This window comes from Callospermophilus lateralis, chromosome 8 (assembly GCF_048772815.1).
Source record: "Callospermophilus lateralis isolate mCalLat2 chromosome 8, mCalLat2.hap1, whole genome shotgun sequence".
Classification (NCBI taxonomy): domain Eukaryota; kingdom Metazoa; phylum Chordata; class Mammalia; order Rodentia; family Sciuridae; genus Callospermophilus; species Callospermophilus lateralis.
In genome coordinates, this window is record NC_135312.1 from 59,958,283 (window position 1) to 59,974,342 (window position 16,060).

The window sequence follows — 16,060 nt, forward strand, 5'->3', positions numbered from 1 at the left end:
AATAATAATTATTATTTATTATTTACTTAATAATTCTCTAAACTGTCTTAATAAAAAAGCCTCTGCCTATTTTCCAATTTGATTTTATTTCAAATTAATATCATTTCTTCCTCATTGGAATGGTTCTCTGAAAGAGATGGCTTGTTCTCAAATAGATTCTTTCTGACTACTTCTATTTTTAGTATTTTATGGTATCTTTAACCTATGTGTCTTTAAAGACATATAGTGCTCTGTTTCCAGTCCAATTCTATTACTTCCTGAAGTTAGCATCTGATTCCTTAGGTTTAGGAGCTCTGTCCTCCATGAGGTTGCTCTCACTCACTTTAGATGTCAATCACACCTTGGGTAACACCCAAACTTCTGACTGACTGGCTAGCCATAAATTTGGGTGTTTCCATGATCCCCTGAAATTCATAATTCACTAGTCTGACTCAGAGTTCTCATTGAAAACATGTGCTCATGATGGTAGAGTTCTGATAAGGGATACACACAGGGCAAGATCTGGAACAGTCCTGGCCATAGAGCTTCCATGCTCTTCCCCCTGAAGTCAGGGCACGTCGCCTTCCGGCACAACAGCGTTTTCACCAGTCAGGAAGCTCCCCTGGGCCTCAGTGTCCAGGATCTTAATCAGGGCTCCACTATGTAAGCATGTTTGATTAAGCTATCTATCACTTTACCGAGCTCAGCCCTCCTTTCTTCTCCAAGGTTGGTCTGATCCCAAACTCCAACCTTATAATCACGTTTGGTCTCTCAGGTGACCAGCTCTCATCCTGGGTCTATCTAAGGGCCTGCTGGGTGTCATCTCAGTAGCGTAGAAAAACCACTCACATTACTAGAAAATTACAAAGGTTTTTGAACCTCTTTGCCACAAACCAGGCAAATATAATATTATATAAATTAATTATTATTGTTATATATCATTATGTATTATAAGTTATCATAATTAGCTTTAAGTATTCTATTTTATTAATTACTATAAACATAATATTTCTTATTATACTGTACATATGTGACTCACATTAAAGCACAGAGTTTCCAAAATATCATATTTTTTTATTAAAATTATATCGAGACTAAAGACACTGGTTATCTTAATACTGATCAGAAGCTTTATTTGTTAGTTACATCTGTAATGATGAGGATAAATGGGAAGTGAACTTATGTTTTATAATAAATAAAGACAGAATCATTCAAAAACATGGCATTCATGTAGACAAAACAAATAAGGATCTTCATGGTATAAAAGTTGAGGAAGGCTGATGGACAGTAGAAAGTTGCAAACAGGAAAAGCGAGCCCAGAAGATGTGTTCATGGTGAGAGAGTCCAGCCTCCCTCCCCTCCTCTCCCTTCCTTTCTTTTCTGGGAAGAACATTGATGTGGTTGAACACATGAGAACACAGTGGTCTCACTTCCAGGGTTAACTCAATGGTGGGGCTCTCAGGAAGGGTGTAGTGTACTAAGATGAAAGAATTTGGGAAGGTAATGCCTTTCAAATTCTGTCCCATGGATGCCACCAGCTTTGGACATTTGCATGCTATTGCTCGTGGGTTCAAGTTTTGAGAGCCCAGTTCAAATGCGTATTTCTGGACCTCTCACTGCACCTTTCTTTCCTGGTGGGCTTGCTCTTCATGACCATGCAGATTTAAAACAAATGTGAGGAGAACACTTATGTGCCCCCGTGGGGCCAGCTGGATTCCCCCTCTGGCCCAGCTCCCATCTACCACCTGGAAGAGCTGGCTTTGATGCTGTTTTCTTTGAAATGGACTTTTCTTATCTGGGGCAGAACAGGTCTTTTTCCTGGTTAGGTACTTTTCAACATGATTGCAATTTCCTCTCTGCGTTTTAAACCACATTCCCTGAGGCTTCTTTAGGTAAATATTGGCACAGTGACTGATGGCCCTCTGGAAGAAGTCAATGAAAAACAGGTTAGACCTGGGTTCCACATCAAAACAGTAAAGCTTTGTTTCAGGATGAAGCCTGGAAAGAGGGAGGAGAGTGAGGCTCCCTAGGAATGAATGGAATGAACAGGAAGGAGCTGTTCTTTGCCACTCCCTGATCTGAGTCCTGCTATGAAGAAGGGAGGGTCCCTCTTCCATATTTAATCATGATGAAAGTGTAAATTCTGAATCTAATGAGTACCCAGAAATAAATCTGGTAAATCAGAGGCTAAGAGGAAAAGAAAAAGTTTTAAATTGGAGAGGAAGGAATGTGAAAAGGAGAAGGTATGATTTGATTCTCTTGAAAGTATATTGTTTGGTGGATACAAAGCTGTCAGTATTTTAGAGTACTGCATCATACCATTAATACACAGACCTTACATGAGTTGAAAGAGAATAAGTCAAAAGGGCAGAAAATTCTCAAGTCTGTCTGGTCCTCCCTTATCAGATCTTGGCTCCTTTTGTTTCTACTCTGTGTTTGATTAAATTTGTTGCACAGGTTCTTCTAGAGGCGTGTTTTGAAAGACCTAAGCAATTTCGTTCTGCTTGGGATCTTATTTTGCTCTGAAACTTAACCTCTGACTTATTGTAATCCTAAAGTCAAGAAAAAATCTACAGAAAAGCTCTGTGGAAACAGTTCAGTTCTCGGAAAAGCCGGAAAAGCCGCAGATAGGCCAAGATAACCACATATCTGAAATTCCAGATGGCTTCCACCTAGGTGTGGTGACCAATATCTAAACTAGAAGCCCTGCAGTTTGGCACATACTCCCCTTGCGACATCCTCAGGGTTTAAACCAATCAGTTTAAATGAATCCCCCTCTTGTAGTGGCCAATCCCTCCTACCCAACTTGTTCCCGCCAGTGAATGTGCTAATCATGTTTTAGAATTGTTATTTGATTTTCCCGCGGTGTGTGATGATTTGCTAGGAGATGCTATGATGTATGTGGGGGTCCCTGCCTTCTCCAAAGAATGTATAAAACTGCTGCAAAACCTGGGCTCGGGGCCTCTCAGCGTCACCAGTTGCTGTGTGTGTGCGCGCGTGGAGGACGGAGCTAGCTCGCAATAAACACCTCTTTGCTGCTTACATCGATCTTGGGTCTCTGGTGGTCTTTTGGGCGTCCCGAATTCGAGCATAACAGTTTAAATAGGAGTAGTGACAGCTCCATGTGAACAGGGATTAGAAAAGTTGAAACCAGGCACAGTGGCACATATCTGTAATCCCAGAAACTCCGGAGGCTGAGGTTCACAAGTTTAAGGCCAGTGTCAAGAACTCAGTAAAACCTTAAGCAGCTTAGTGAGATCTTGACTCAAAAACTTAATTTTTTTTTTAAAAAGGACTAAATATATATAGTTATAGTCAGTGGTAAAACTCCTTTGGGTTAAATCCCTGGTATGTATAAAAATAAATAAATAAAAATGCATCTGTAAGATTTTGACATGTGACATGAAGCTCTGAAAATCTGGTTGTGTTGAAAGACCTAAGTAATCTCATTCTGCTTGGAACCTCATTTTGCTCTGAAACTTAACCTTTGACCTACTGTAGTCCTAAAGTCAGGAAAATACTACAGAAAAGCTCTGTGGAAACAGTTCTCGGAAAAGCTGCAGATGGTGATCACCTAAGATAGGCCAAGATAACCACATATCTGAAATTCCAGATGGCCCCCACCTAGGTGTGGTGACCAGTATCTAAACTAGAAGCTCTGCAGTTTGGCATATACCCCCCTTGCAACATCCTCATGATTTAAACCAATCAATTTTAAATGTGTCAACCCCTTGAACTAACCAATAATTCTTTCCAGATTCTTTCCTGCCACTTGATACACTAATCATGTTTTAGAGTTGTTATTTGATTTTCCCGCGGTGTGTGATGATTTGCTAAGAGATGCTATGATATATGTGGGGGTCCCTGCCTTCTCCAAAGAATGTATAAAACTGCTGCAAACCCTGAACTGGGGCCTCTTAGCGTCACCTGTTGCTGTGTGTGCGCGCGGAGGACCGAGCTAGCTCGCAATAAACACCTCTTTGCTGCTTACATCGATCTTGGTCTCTGGTGGTCTTTTGGGGGTCCCGAATTCGAGCATAACAGTGTCATTTGAGAATTGTCAAAAGAAGCAAGATCTAGACAAGAAAATATGTTTTATTCACTTATTCATTCAACCGATTTGTACTAAACATCTCCTATGTGCTAGACTAGGCCCTGGTGATACAGTGGAGAAAGAAATTTAAAAACCATGGAACTTACATTTTATTATCGAAAGCAGAAATAACCAAAGAAATGTATGATACAGCAAATCAGTTTTAAGTGTTTGGGGGGAAAACAAAGATGGGCACGGAGAATGACAGTCGTGTTATTCTCAGCTCAGGTAGATGAGCAGGAGCAAAGGAGTGAGCTTAGGAAGAGCACCCCTGCAGGTGCTGGTGTAAACAGCGGGTGTCAAGCTCTGAGGCAGACTGGTGAGGTATATTTGAGAGTTGCCAGAAAATCCTCAAGGAGTGAGCGAAGGGGACAAGATTAGCGTGAGATTTGGGGAGATGTCACCATTCTCTTTTATGATGCTTTAGGATCCTCCAAGGGCCAGAAAGAACTCCAGTAGTCTTCTTATGAACTGTTCAAGGAATTTCCTTGTCTGGATTTACTTTATATTAGGAAGAACTTTTAAATCTGGGGCAATATGTTAGGATGCTCATTTCCAAAACAAATTTATAAATAACCCATAAAATAATGCATTTTTTGCCATCATGCTGTGTAAACAGCAGTGACTCTAGCTGTTTATGCAAAAAAAGTATTTCTTTCCAGAACATTACAAACAGTAGCTGTCCCTGATCTTGTCCCCTGGGGGGAGGGGGTAGACTCCTTTCCCTGTAGGAGTGAGGTGGGTAGAGAGTGGATTTTATCACTGCAGTCCCCAAATCCTGTAATGCAATGCTATGGTCTGAATGTTGAAATCCTGACTTCCAGGGTGATGGTATTGGGATATGGGAGGTAAGTAGGTCATGAGAGTGTTATGCTCGAATTCGAGACCCCCAAAAGACCACCAGAGACCAAGATCGATGTAAGCAGCAAAGAGGTGTTTATTGCAAGCTAGCTCAGTCCTCTGTGCCCGCACGCGCACGCACACACAGCATGGTGACCACACAGCATGGTGACAAGCCCCAAGCCCAGGGTTTGCAGCAGTTTTATACACTCTTTGGGGAAGGCAGGGACTTCACATACATCACAGCATCTCAGCAAATCATCACACACCATGGGGAAATCATAAAACAACTTTAAAACTTGATTAGCACATTCACTGGCGGGAACAAGTTGGGTAAGGGTGATTGGTTACTACAAGAGGGGGATTCATTTGAACTGATTGGCTTAAGCCATGAGGGGAGTACGTGCTGAACTACAGGGTTTCCCAACATGTTATCAACCACCATAAACTGCTGGGAGGGTCATCTGGCATCCCAGGTATTTCCCTGTCTCATGCTGATTGGTGGCTGCTAGGGGGTTGCTATGAGTCCATACCTAGCCTGACCAAGTCAGAAACACCTGGCACAGCAGATCTCTCCTGTTATTTGTAGATAAACAACTCAGCAGGGTGGATATGGGCCTAGGAGTGCTCTGTAGGTCTTTCGAAGGACAAAGGTCAGCCCACTTCCTTGGACAGGCTTTGCTCTGAGGTAGAGGCTGGCTTTTCAAGAGCAGAGCCCTCGTGAATGGGATTATAAAGGACACCCAGAAAAGCTGGTTAGTTCCTTCTACCATGTGAGGACACAGCAAGCAGGCACCATCCATGAATTAGAAACTGGGTCCTGACCAGACACCAAATCTGCTGGTACCTTGATTTTGAATTTTCTAGCCTCTAGAATTATGAGGAATACATATCTGTTGTTTACAAGTCATTCCGTCTATGGTATTTTATTTTAGCAGCCTGGATTAAGACAGCCAGCCTCTGTCCTTCAGCCAAGGACCATTTAGGATATGGATGATGCCAGGTTGCCGCTTCTGTGAGCCAAAATCCCTGTGTCTTCCACAGTTAGGTTGTAGGTCTCCTGGGCAGAGGCGTCTTCTCCAGAAAATGCAGTTAGATCTATACAGAACTGAGGATATGACCAGAATAGCCACATTAGTCTCAGCTCTCTGTGGCCTTTGGCTACAAGGAGAATTTGGTCAAGAATTCTTAATTAAAGTTAGATATGAAATTTTAATTTTGAAACAAAAGTTCAATCCTTAGACGCTGGTGCTGGATGACTCAAAAGAATATAACTATAAAACATAAGCTGCTTCAAACAAATAATGAAAATTATTCTGAGAAAGACTTTTGTATTGATGAAGTCCTTCTGGGGCACCTGATGTTTTAAGCTCGATCCAGAAAGTTGGGATTGCTGCATTTGCCACACCACCCTGAGTGCTTGGAGAGACAGGGAGGGGAATGAAGTAGAATCACTGAACACCTTGGTACACTAGGCACCACCAGCTTCTAGAACATCTCCCAAGTCTCCCAAGACTTGGTTTGATTTCTGTATCATTGATGTTATTGAAAGAAACCACTTCATCAGGCAGCCAATTATCTAGTGTAGACCTTGGAGAAATTCCACACTTAGGGATGTCATTATCTTGAATCTATTCTCTCAACAGTTGTTTTTAAGCCTCTGTCTGGAGACTAAGGACCGGGCTGGAATCTGTTTTATGTGGTGGTGAGTGAAACCAAATGTCTATGCCCTCTGGAACTTTGTTTTAGAGGAGGTAGAGACAGAAATGAACATAGAGAAATGACTGAATTAAATTAAAGGGGAAATGGCTGCCAAGATGAAGAACAGGAGAGGACCATTTGGATCAGGTGCCCAGGAAAGTATGTCAGAGAGGATGACCCTTACAGAGAGGACTGGGGAGAGAAAGACCTTCCATATAGAGTGGGAGGCATGAACAAAGGCCCTGAGGTAGGAAAGAGCTCACTGTGTACCTGCCGAAGTTTCAGAGAACTCAAGTGTGAAGGATGAAGGAGAGAGAGGCTCCAGATGAGGGCAACCAAAGAGTTTGGACCAACCATTCATGGCTGTGTGGACTGGAGCAAGGAGTTTGGACTTGATTCAGGACCAGAGAAGGTTGTTAAGTAAGGGAATGACTAATCTGCACTCTTGTCTTTAACAGATCTTCAGCTGCTGTGTGGGGACAGTTGGAGGTGAGCAATAGAGAGAAGTGAGAGGGAGACTACTGCGGATGGCCAGGAGTACAGAGACACCAGGGACAAAGAGGCCGGGGAGGAGTGCAGGCGAGATTACCTTTTGAGATTGTCTCTACAGGACTTGCTGATGGGCTGGACTTGGGAGGAAAGGGAGATGACGGAACCGAAGGAGAAGCCAGGTCTCTGATGGTACCGTTTACAGGAATGAGGTTGGTTGAGGAAGCAGAGCAAATTGCAAATGAGCAATAAGACTGGAGTCAGATTGCCTGGATTCAAATCCTGCTGTGCCACAAACTAGCTGAGTGACTTTGGGCAAGTTTCTTCACCCCTCTGTGTCTCTGTGTCCTCCCCGGCAAAATAGGGAAATCAATGGTACCTACCTCACAAAGTGACTTTGAGGATTAAATGAACAGGTAGATGCAAAGTACAGTGAGTACGATCAGTGTCCCCTGTGGGAAGAAGGAGATTGGGAGGAAGTAATGATAAGTAAGATTCAAAACTGACACATGGAGCTGACAGTGAATATGTAAAACCAGAGCCCAGATTTGAAGTCTGGGCTGGAGCTATTACAAATGGAGTTGTCAGCATACAGAGGAGAGAATGGAAGAAATAACCACCAGCAGAATTTAAAAGAGACTTTGTACTTTAGAAAAGCCTGCTTGACAGTGCACACTGGCGTGATAGGAAGAAACACAGGAGGTGAGACCCAGGAGCCTAAAGAAGGCAACGGTCAGGCAGCTGAATGGAGGGACACGGGCTTCTGAGGGGTCACAACTTCTTCCTCTCATAATCCATGCTTCATGGGAAATGCATCCCAAACTGCTTGTTTGTCCCTGTCTTCTGCTTTCTGAGCCACATTCCGCTCCAGCCCACACCCTCCCCTGTTATCACATTCCAATGCTCTTGCTCCAGAGACGCTCCTGATGAAATCACTATTTTTGTAAAAGAAAAGCTGAAGTGTATGAGTATTTCTTGCTTGAGTGAGCAAACATCTCCTTCAGACCTCTAGTCACAGGGCAAACAAGCCATGAGGTCAGCCTTGCTTCTATCAGGCCTCCCTGATGGCTGCCCCTCCCTCCTGCTGACCGAAGCACACTGGGCACCTGCTGCTGCTCTTTACTGCCCTCTGGGTGGCAGGGGTGGTAGGAGCAGTTTGCCCCTCACACTCCCTTGGTCCAGTGAGTGGTGCTGGTATGTGGGAGAAGGAGATGCCCCTGGTGTGTGTCCTGGTGGAACAGAATTGTTACCAGTCCTTTTCTCTGGTATTTTACATGCTCTAATAATTTTCTAGGGTTTCTGTGATGAAGTACCTCAGACTGGTGGCTTCAAACAATAGAAATATATTGTCTCATACTTCTGGAAGCTGGAAGTCCAAAATCAAGGTGTCAGCAGGGCCATCTTCCTTCCTAAACTTGCAGGAAGGGCCTTCTCACCTCTTCCTAGCTTCCAATGGTTTGCTGGGGCAGGGGAGTAATAATAACCCCCATATATTCATAGCTGGAACTGACCCCTGTTCCAAAACCCAGATTAACAAGAGAAAAGCAAATGAGCTTATTAACATGCATGTTTTGTCTATACATGAGAGACTCCGGGAGAGTGAATAGTTCCCAAAGACGTGCCTTTGATTTTCAGCTTCTATAGCATCTTCAAAGCATATGTAGCATTTACAAAGAGTAAATTTTTAGGGAAATGATAAGACGAAGGAAAAGGAAGGACTGTGAGTTTCTATAAGCAGCAATTTGAGGAGAAGGCAAATAATTGGCTGGTAATAGTTAGTTCAGAAAACTTGTTAATATAAATCCTCTGGTACCTCCAGGCTCCAGGCTGACCAGGGTCTCAAGCTGTTCTTTAACTTTTGTTCTCTGTGGTAAGAGCTTTTGTCTGCGTTAATCCATGTCCTGGTTTAGGCAACAGAGGGAGGGCAGAAGGCTGTCCTGTGCTCTTTTCTTCTGAATTGTCCTCAGCTCATAACCCTTCATGTTCTGGGGAAGCATATTCTGATCTTCCTCATGGGCAAACTTTGGGCTCCTTGGAGCTGCAGAAGGCTAGCCTCTACCTTCATTGTCTTATCACATTCTCCCTGCATATTGGTCTGTACAGGGCTGTCTTCTTATAAGGTCATCAGTCATATTGGATTAGAGGCCCACCCTACTGCAAAAAGATCTCATCTCAACAAATTACATCGGCAGTAACCTTGTAGCCACATGAGGTCCCATTCTGTGGTGCTGTTGGTTAGGACTTCAACATATCTCTTTTAGGAGGAAGCAGTTCAGCTCATACCACCTTCCTCACTTGACTGTATTTCATTTTGAGGTCTCTTACAGTAAATTTTCTTTGGTTTTGAAGACAACTTCTTGCTTGAAGAATTGAACAAGAACTCTTATATTTTCCAAGTTTTGATTGCTTTATTTTTGTCATCTATTCCACCTTGTATCATAAAACTTCACGACCCAACAGTACCCTGACATTGAGCAGAGAGTGGTCATTTCTCCGTGGCTCTTTGAGAACTCTGGAGTCCTGGAGTTTTATCAGAGACTTTGATTTGAAGCCTTAAATTTTGAATCTGGCCTTTATAGAGTTTTATGAAGTGGGGGTAATATGGTTTTTGCCTCACCTTCAAAATGTACCTTGCAGTTGCTGCTATTCTTGCTCTGGAGCATTTGGTTGTAAATATATTTTATGTCAACAGAGTTGGCACCTTCCATTTTTCTCTTTTATTCATTCTTCTGAATATAAATGTTTAACTTCTTGCAAACCCAGTACACTTGGCATGAAGAAATAGATACAACAATGTTTTGTAAGTCAAGGACAGATTGACCTCTTAGCAGCAGACAGCTCCCCAGGGCCAGTTTGAACACATCGATGGATTTATGCCATCATGTCCTGTGGCTGACCTCCAACAGATAATTTTAGAAGATCAGGGAAAGTTATATGGGTAAGAAGAAGGTGGTTCATATGAGATGCAGTCTGGTCTAGTAACTAGAAGCAAAAGCTATTGGGACAGACCACTTACTGACTGTGAACTTGGACAAGTTTCTTAAGCATCAGTTTCATCATCTGTGAATAGGATTTATTGTATCTACTTTATGTTTATTGTGGGGATTGTATGAGCTAATACCAAAAATGTGCTTAGCCCAGTTTTTGGCACATAGTGAGTATCAGCAATTGTTCTTACTATAAAGACATCCTACTGGGTGTGGTAGTGAAAACCTGTAATCCCTGCTACTGAAAAGGCTAAGGCAGGAGGATCAGAAGTTTAAGGCCAAGCCTCAGCATTTTAATGAGAGAGACTCTGTCTCAAAATAAAAAATAAAAGGGCTGGGGATATCTCTCAGTGGTAGAGCACCCCTGGATTTCAATCCCAAGTGCAAAAACAAAACCCAAAACCCCTCCTATTTTTTCTCCCACTTTTCAAAGCTGCTCCTTCCTTTAATTTATTTTTCATCTGGCTTCAGGTCATTTTCCTTTTACGGACATCTGAAGACCAAGTTTGAGAAAAGGAAAGCAACAAAATGTGTTGAAGAGATATGGATGGAAATCTGATCAAACCTAATTTTTTAAAATTGCTTTTTCTAAGTATTCCCATGATGTCCTACACTAGTACTGACACTGTTAGAGTACTAAGGTTACTTTAAAGAATCTCAGCTTCCTATTGAGTAGGAATTTAAATGGCAAGGCATTAACTTACAAAGAAGCAGGAAATGCAACCAGCTCTGTTTGGCTGTAAAAATGCCAACATTCCTGAAACAATGAGCTCATCATCAAATTCCTCCTCTTCCACACCCATAAAAGAGTCCCCCTTGTTTGCTCAGTTAGTTTTGCTTTGACTCTCTGGGCAGCTGACAATGGAATCAAGCAGTGGTTCTTAAAGGGCATTAGAATCATCTGGAGGGAGTGTGAAAACAGACTCAGTCCTACTCGGTGGCTGATTCAGTAACAGTGAGATAGTGCCTGAGAGTTTGTGCTTCTTATAAATTCCAGGTGGTTCTGATGGAGATGACCAGGAACCCTACTTTGAGAACCACTAAGATGGCCCTCCACTGCCTCCTCCCCTCCCAGGCAAGGTGATGTGGTGTAGAGCACAGGGCATTTTAGTTATAAGGAGGTGGGTTTAAATTCTGGGGCTATCCTTATTAGCAGAATTCTGTTCAGCACATCATTGCTTCAAGATGATTTCTTCTATTTTAATAAAATCTACCTCATTAAGGTCACTGTAAAAGTTAAATCAGATGTTGTAAAGCACTTCATTCATTGTCTGGCAGGTATTAGAATAAAAATTTCCATTCGTTTCTTCTATGGTAACTTTTTTTTGCAAGTCATAAACATTTCTGGATCATATGGGCAACCAAGTCTACCAAATGAACACTGTGGTACTGTTTATTGAGAGAACTGAAACAGTTTTAAATAATTCATTAGAATTCTACTTCCCAGTTCCCCTGGCCTGCACTGGGTGGGTGCAGCTCAGTGGTCGAGCATCTGCCTATTATAGATGAGGCTCTTGGTTTGATTCCTCACACCAAAAAGTAAATAAGTAATAAAATCCCAATTCTCCCTTTCAAGTTGGGGTATGTGTGTCTAGAGTTTTTTTTTTTTTCTTTTAACCAGACAAGTTTCTTTTCCCATTTAATTCTCACTATATAGAAAGTTGCATAATAGATTAGGAATTTCATCCTCCTCTAAATTTGCACATTGTAATTTTAACATATTTTGATGCGTTGGTGGTAGAGGGCAGTGAAAAGGTCATGGCTAGAATGCCAACCCTGAGTTTTCAGAATTCATAAACAATAGGATCTAAACACAATTTTGTCTTCTTGTAAGCAACCATGTAAATATCCATGAGGCACAGAATCAGGGGAACTTCTTAAACATTTAGTCCTTGTCACCCTATCTCTAAAACTATGATTCACTATCTCTAGGGACTGGGTCACATGCATTTTAAAGTATCACGCCAGTGTAGAGACTGTATTTCAAAAAACACCAGGAATAGATAGAATAGTCTAGAAGGCATTCAGATTCAGATTCTATTTCTTAACTGGCTGTGTGGACTTGAGCAAATTCTCCCATCTTCTTAACATGTTGGTGCCATATATATGAAATGGCTCACCCTTATGTACCAACGCCTCCTGTATGATAGGCAGATGCTCTACCACTGAGCTACACCCACCCAGTGCAGGCCATGGGAACTGGGAAGTAGAATTCTAGTGAATTATTTAAAACTGTTTCAGTTATCTCAATAAACAGTACTACAGTGTTCACTTGGTAGATTTGGTTGCCCAGATGATCCAGAAATGTTTATATGACTCGCAAAAAATCTTACCATAGAAGAAATAAATGGGGTTTTTAAATTTAATACATGCCAGGCAGTTAACGTATAAAAGACCTAGGACCATGCTGGGCATGACACATGCCAATGCTCATATGGTGGTTCTTCTAAAATGCCAGACGTGTAAGGGGAACGGATAGGAGAAACACAGACGTTTATAGGTGGATAGAAATGAAATGAAGCCAGTGGATGATGCAAATCTATAAGCTATTCATTAAACCTTGGGGAAAGAATTCTCCGAAGAGAATCCATTAAAGTGACTGATTTCTTACAAGTGCCTTCAGATCTGGCACAATCACAACTGGCTGCTCACTTGTTATAATTATTATTTTTTTAGATTCAAACTCTTTATTTTGGGGTGCCTTAAGATTAAACAGTGTTTGACTGTGATGAAGCAAATTATTCAGTCTGTTCTTTTGAATCAATAGACTATCAGTTTTTTTACGATGCCAGAACATTAATTTTCCATTCACTTTAATGTGACAAGATAATGTCCTTTCATGAAAATATTAAACACTTCAGAAGAGTGTAAATGAAGCTATATTAATACAAGACATCAGAGCCAATATTAGGTAACAGGATAGGAAAATGCTCTTTAAAAAGAAAATGTAATTACTATAAAGATAGGTTTTATAAAGATAGGTTTTTATTTTAAGAGTTAGTATATACCATGTTAGAAGTACAAGTTCTCTTTGATTTTTTTTTCTCAATGTCTTTGTGGCTGTCCTTCTTTTGTCTTTTAAGCAGTTTTAGAATATTTTATTCTTTCAGTAGTACGTCTTTCCCGGCTTACTGACATGTTTCTAATTTATGTGCTTAAAATTGTTCGTGTGGTATTTTTTATTTCTATGCTATTCCTGAAGATCTATGATGTCAATGGAGCTTTTAGAAGGGAATTTATCAGCCACAGTTGCACATCCATTAAACAAAGCTTAAGAACAGACAATCCTAATAGGGTTTTCATTTATGGATCCTTTAGTGTAGGGTTCCCCAAGGACAGTGGTCAACATTAATTAAAACGTCTTGAAGTCTGTAAACCACAATTACTTCTGGGTGAGATGCAATGAAGAGCTTTGAATTATCACTTGAAAACAAAGAGGATGTAAGAAATTTCAGCTTTCTTGTTGTTTTTATGCAAATGCCACTTTAAAGCAAATATTCTTCAGAGTCACCAAGACTGACACAACATTGCTCTAGAGAAGCAATTTTTATATTTTTAATTTGTTACACAAGAGAAAAAGAGAGACCTCCTGTTGCATGTGCTTGGAATCATATTGCCTATATGTTTAGGGAGGGGAGACTTTCTTATGCCACTCCTGAAAATAGTAGGAAGGTGTGCAAGTTTTGGGTCTGTTACATGTGTCCCATATGCATATGAGAGTAATAAAAATAAAATGTTATTTTGAACTAGTGAGACTTTCAAATATTTACCTCCTAGGTTGGCTCCCGAGGAACAATAAGAGATTATCCAGGCTTCAGCCCATCGGTGGATGCTGAAGCTATTCATAAGGCCATCAGAGGACTTGGTAAGTGATGCTTTACAATTCCTTCCTTAATGCTGAAGATAATCAGGAAAGTTACATTCTCAAAGTTCCCTAGTTCAGTTTGCCCATGTTGGTTTACTCAATTAGAGACATTTTCAAGGATTTTTAAAAGTAAAAAACAATGAGGATGCTGAGTGTGGTGGTGCATGTCTGTAATCCCAACCTCTCTGGAGGCTGAGGCAGGAGGATCACAAGTTCAAAGCCAGTCTCGGCAACAGCAAGGTGCTAAGCAACTCAGTGAGACCCTCTCTCTAAATAAAATACAAAATAGGGCTGGGATGTGGCTCAGTGGTCAAGTGCCCCTGAGTTTAATCCCTGGTAACCCCTGCACCAAAAAAAAAGAGGAAAAGCATAGAGAACCTAGTTTTATTAACTATAACATCTGCCATGTTTATTTAATATTAAAAACTACTACCACTACTGCTGCTGCCCATAACAATCATCATCATCATCATAAAGCATTATAGATAAAATCTCTGTCAATTTTTCCTAGATTTCATCCCCACCCCATTGCGTAAAGATAATCACCATCCAAAATTACAGTTTATTTCCATGAAACTTTCAATGCCATAGTATGTATGTATGTACATACTATTTTATATGGAGTTAAGCAGTAAAAAAATGAAATTATAATATATATTTTTCTGCAATTTGTTTTTATCCCTTTAAAACAATGTTTTTGAGATTTATCCTCGTCGATATGTTTAGCTCTAGTTCATTAATTTTAACTGCATAGTAGTCTATTCTGTGTTGCATCATAAAATGGGAATATTGATGAAACATTTGAATTGCCTATAATTCTTTTCTATTACAGTATAAAAATACTGTGCAATGACTATTCCTGCTTATGTTTCATCACAACATTTGCTAGCATTTCTCTAGACTATGACAAGGATTGGAATTTCCAGGTGGAAGGGGATGCTTATTTTCAGATTAACCAGAAATTTTGCCAAACTGCTCTCCTAACTGAATATAGAAATTAGCATCAATTCCAGAACTGTATGAGACTTTCTTTTACTCCATATTATCACAAATACTGTAGTACTATGCAGTTTCTCTGATTGACTGGATCTAAAATTGTATGTTATTCTATGTGTGTTTGTTTCCTCTCATCTCTATGTAGATATAACATTACTGATGCACTTAAGCTTCCTTTCTTATTTATTTGCATCCTCTATCATGCAATACTTATTCATCTTCTTCAGATATTTTATCCTTTTTTTTCAGTGGGAATGTCTTCTTCATGAATGGAAAGAGATTTTTAAATTATAATTTCTGGATACAAAGCCTATTTCAAATTTAAAAACATGGAAATATCTTCTCATCTATAGCTTTCTGTTAATGTGGGTTATAGTAATTTATATTGCATTAAGCTTTACATTTTTGTAAAATCAAGTCTGTCGATATTTTTCCTCTCAGATTTATGCTTGCTTTATCTTTTGTATAATTAGGTCATAAATATATTCCCCTGAATTTTACCCAAAGCTTTAAAATTGTTTTTATACTGTGATCTTATAATCTATATGGAGCTAATATCTGCGGTTAATGATAAAAGAATCTAATGTTGTTTTATCTCATGTGGATGTTTGTCTCAGCACAAGTTACTGGAAAGCTTATCCTTTCCACTCTGATTTGTGTTGCCACCTCTATTTTATGTTTACTTGTTTTTTTTGTTCTTAAGCAGTAAATCCATTTGTCTATTTACCTCTCCTGGATCCAATACCACCTTGTCACAATTATAATTTTATAATGATGCTTGGTGTTTAGCAGGGCAAGGGGTTTATTTATTTATTTACTTGTCTCTTTGAATGTTGGGATCATCTGTATAATTTTTTTTAGTTGTTGATGGACTTTTATTTTATTTACTTGTTTATATGTGGTGCTGAGAATCGAATCCAGTGCCTCATACATGCGAGGCTAGTGCCCTACCGCTGAGCTACAACTCCAGCCCCTGGGCTGTATCATTTCATGAAATATATGATTAGGACTTTATATTAGTATAATTTTATTTTATTTCTGACTAGATTCTTGTTTTTTCCCATTTTTAAATGAGAGCATTTCTTCACATATCTCTTTGATTGCCCTACT

General features: G+C 40.3%; 1 protein-coding gene across 2 annotated transcripts in view; it reads left to right on the forward strand.

Annotated features, from left to right (window-relative positions):
* The window catches only part of Anxa3 (annexin A3), a 65,965-nt gene that overhangs the window by 8,145 nt on the left and 41,760 nt on the right, over positions 1-16,060 (forward strand). For both annotated transcript variants that reach the window (XM_076864467.2, XM_076864466.2), the window contains exon 3: positions 13,867-13,954. In XM_076864467.2, the coding sequence (XP_076720582.2) occupies positions 13,867-13,954 (88 nt within the window). The remainder of the gene's footprint in view (positions 1-13,866; positions 13,955-16,060) is intronic.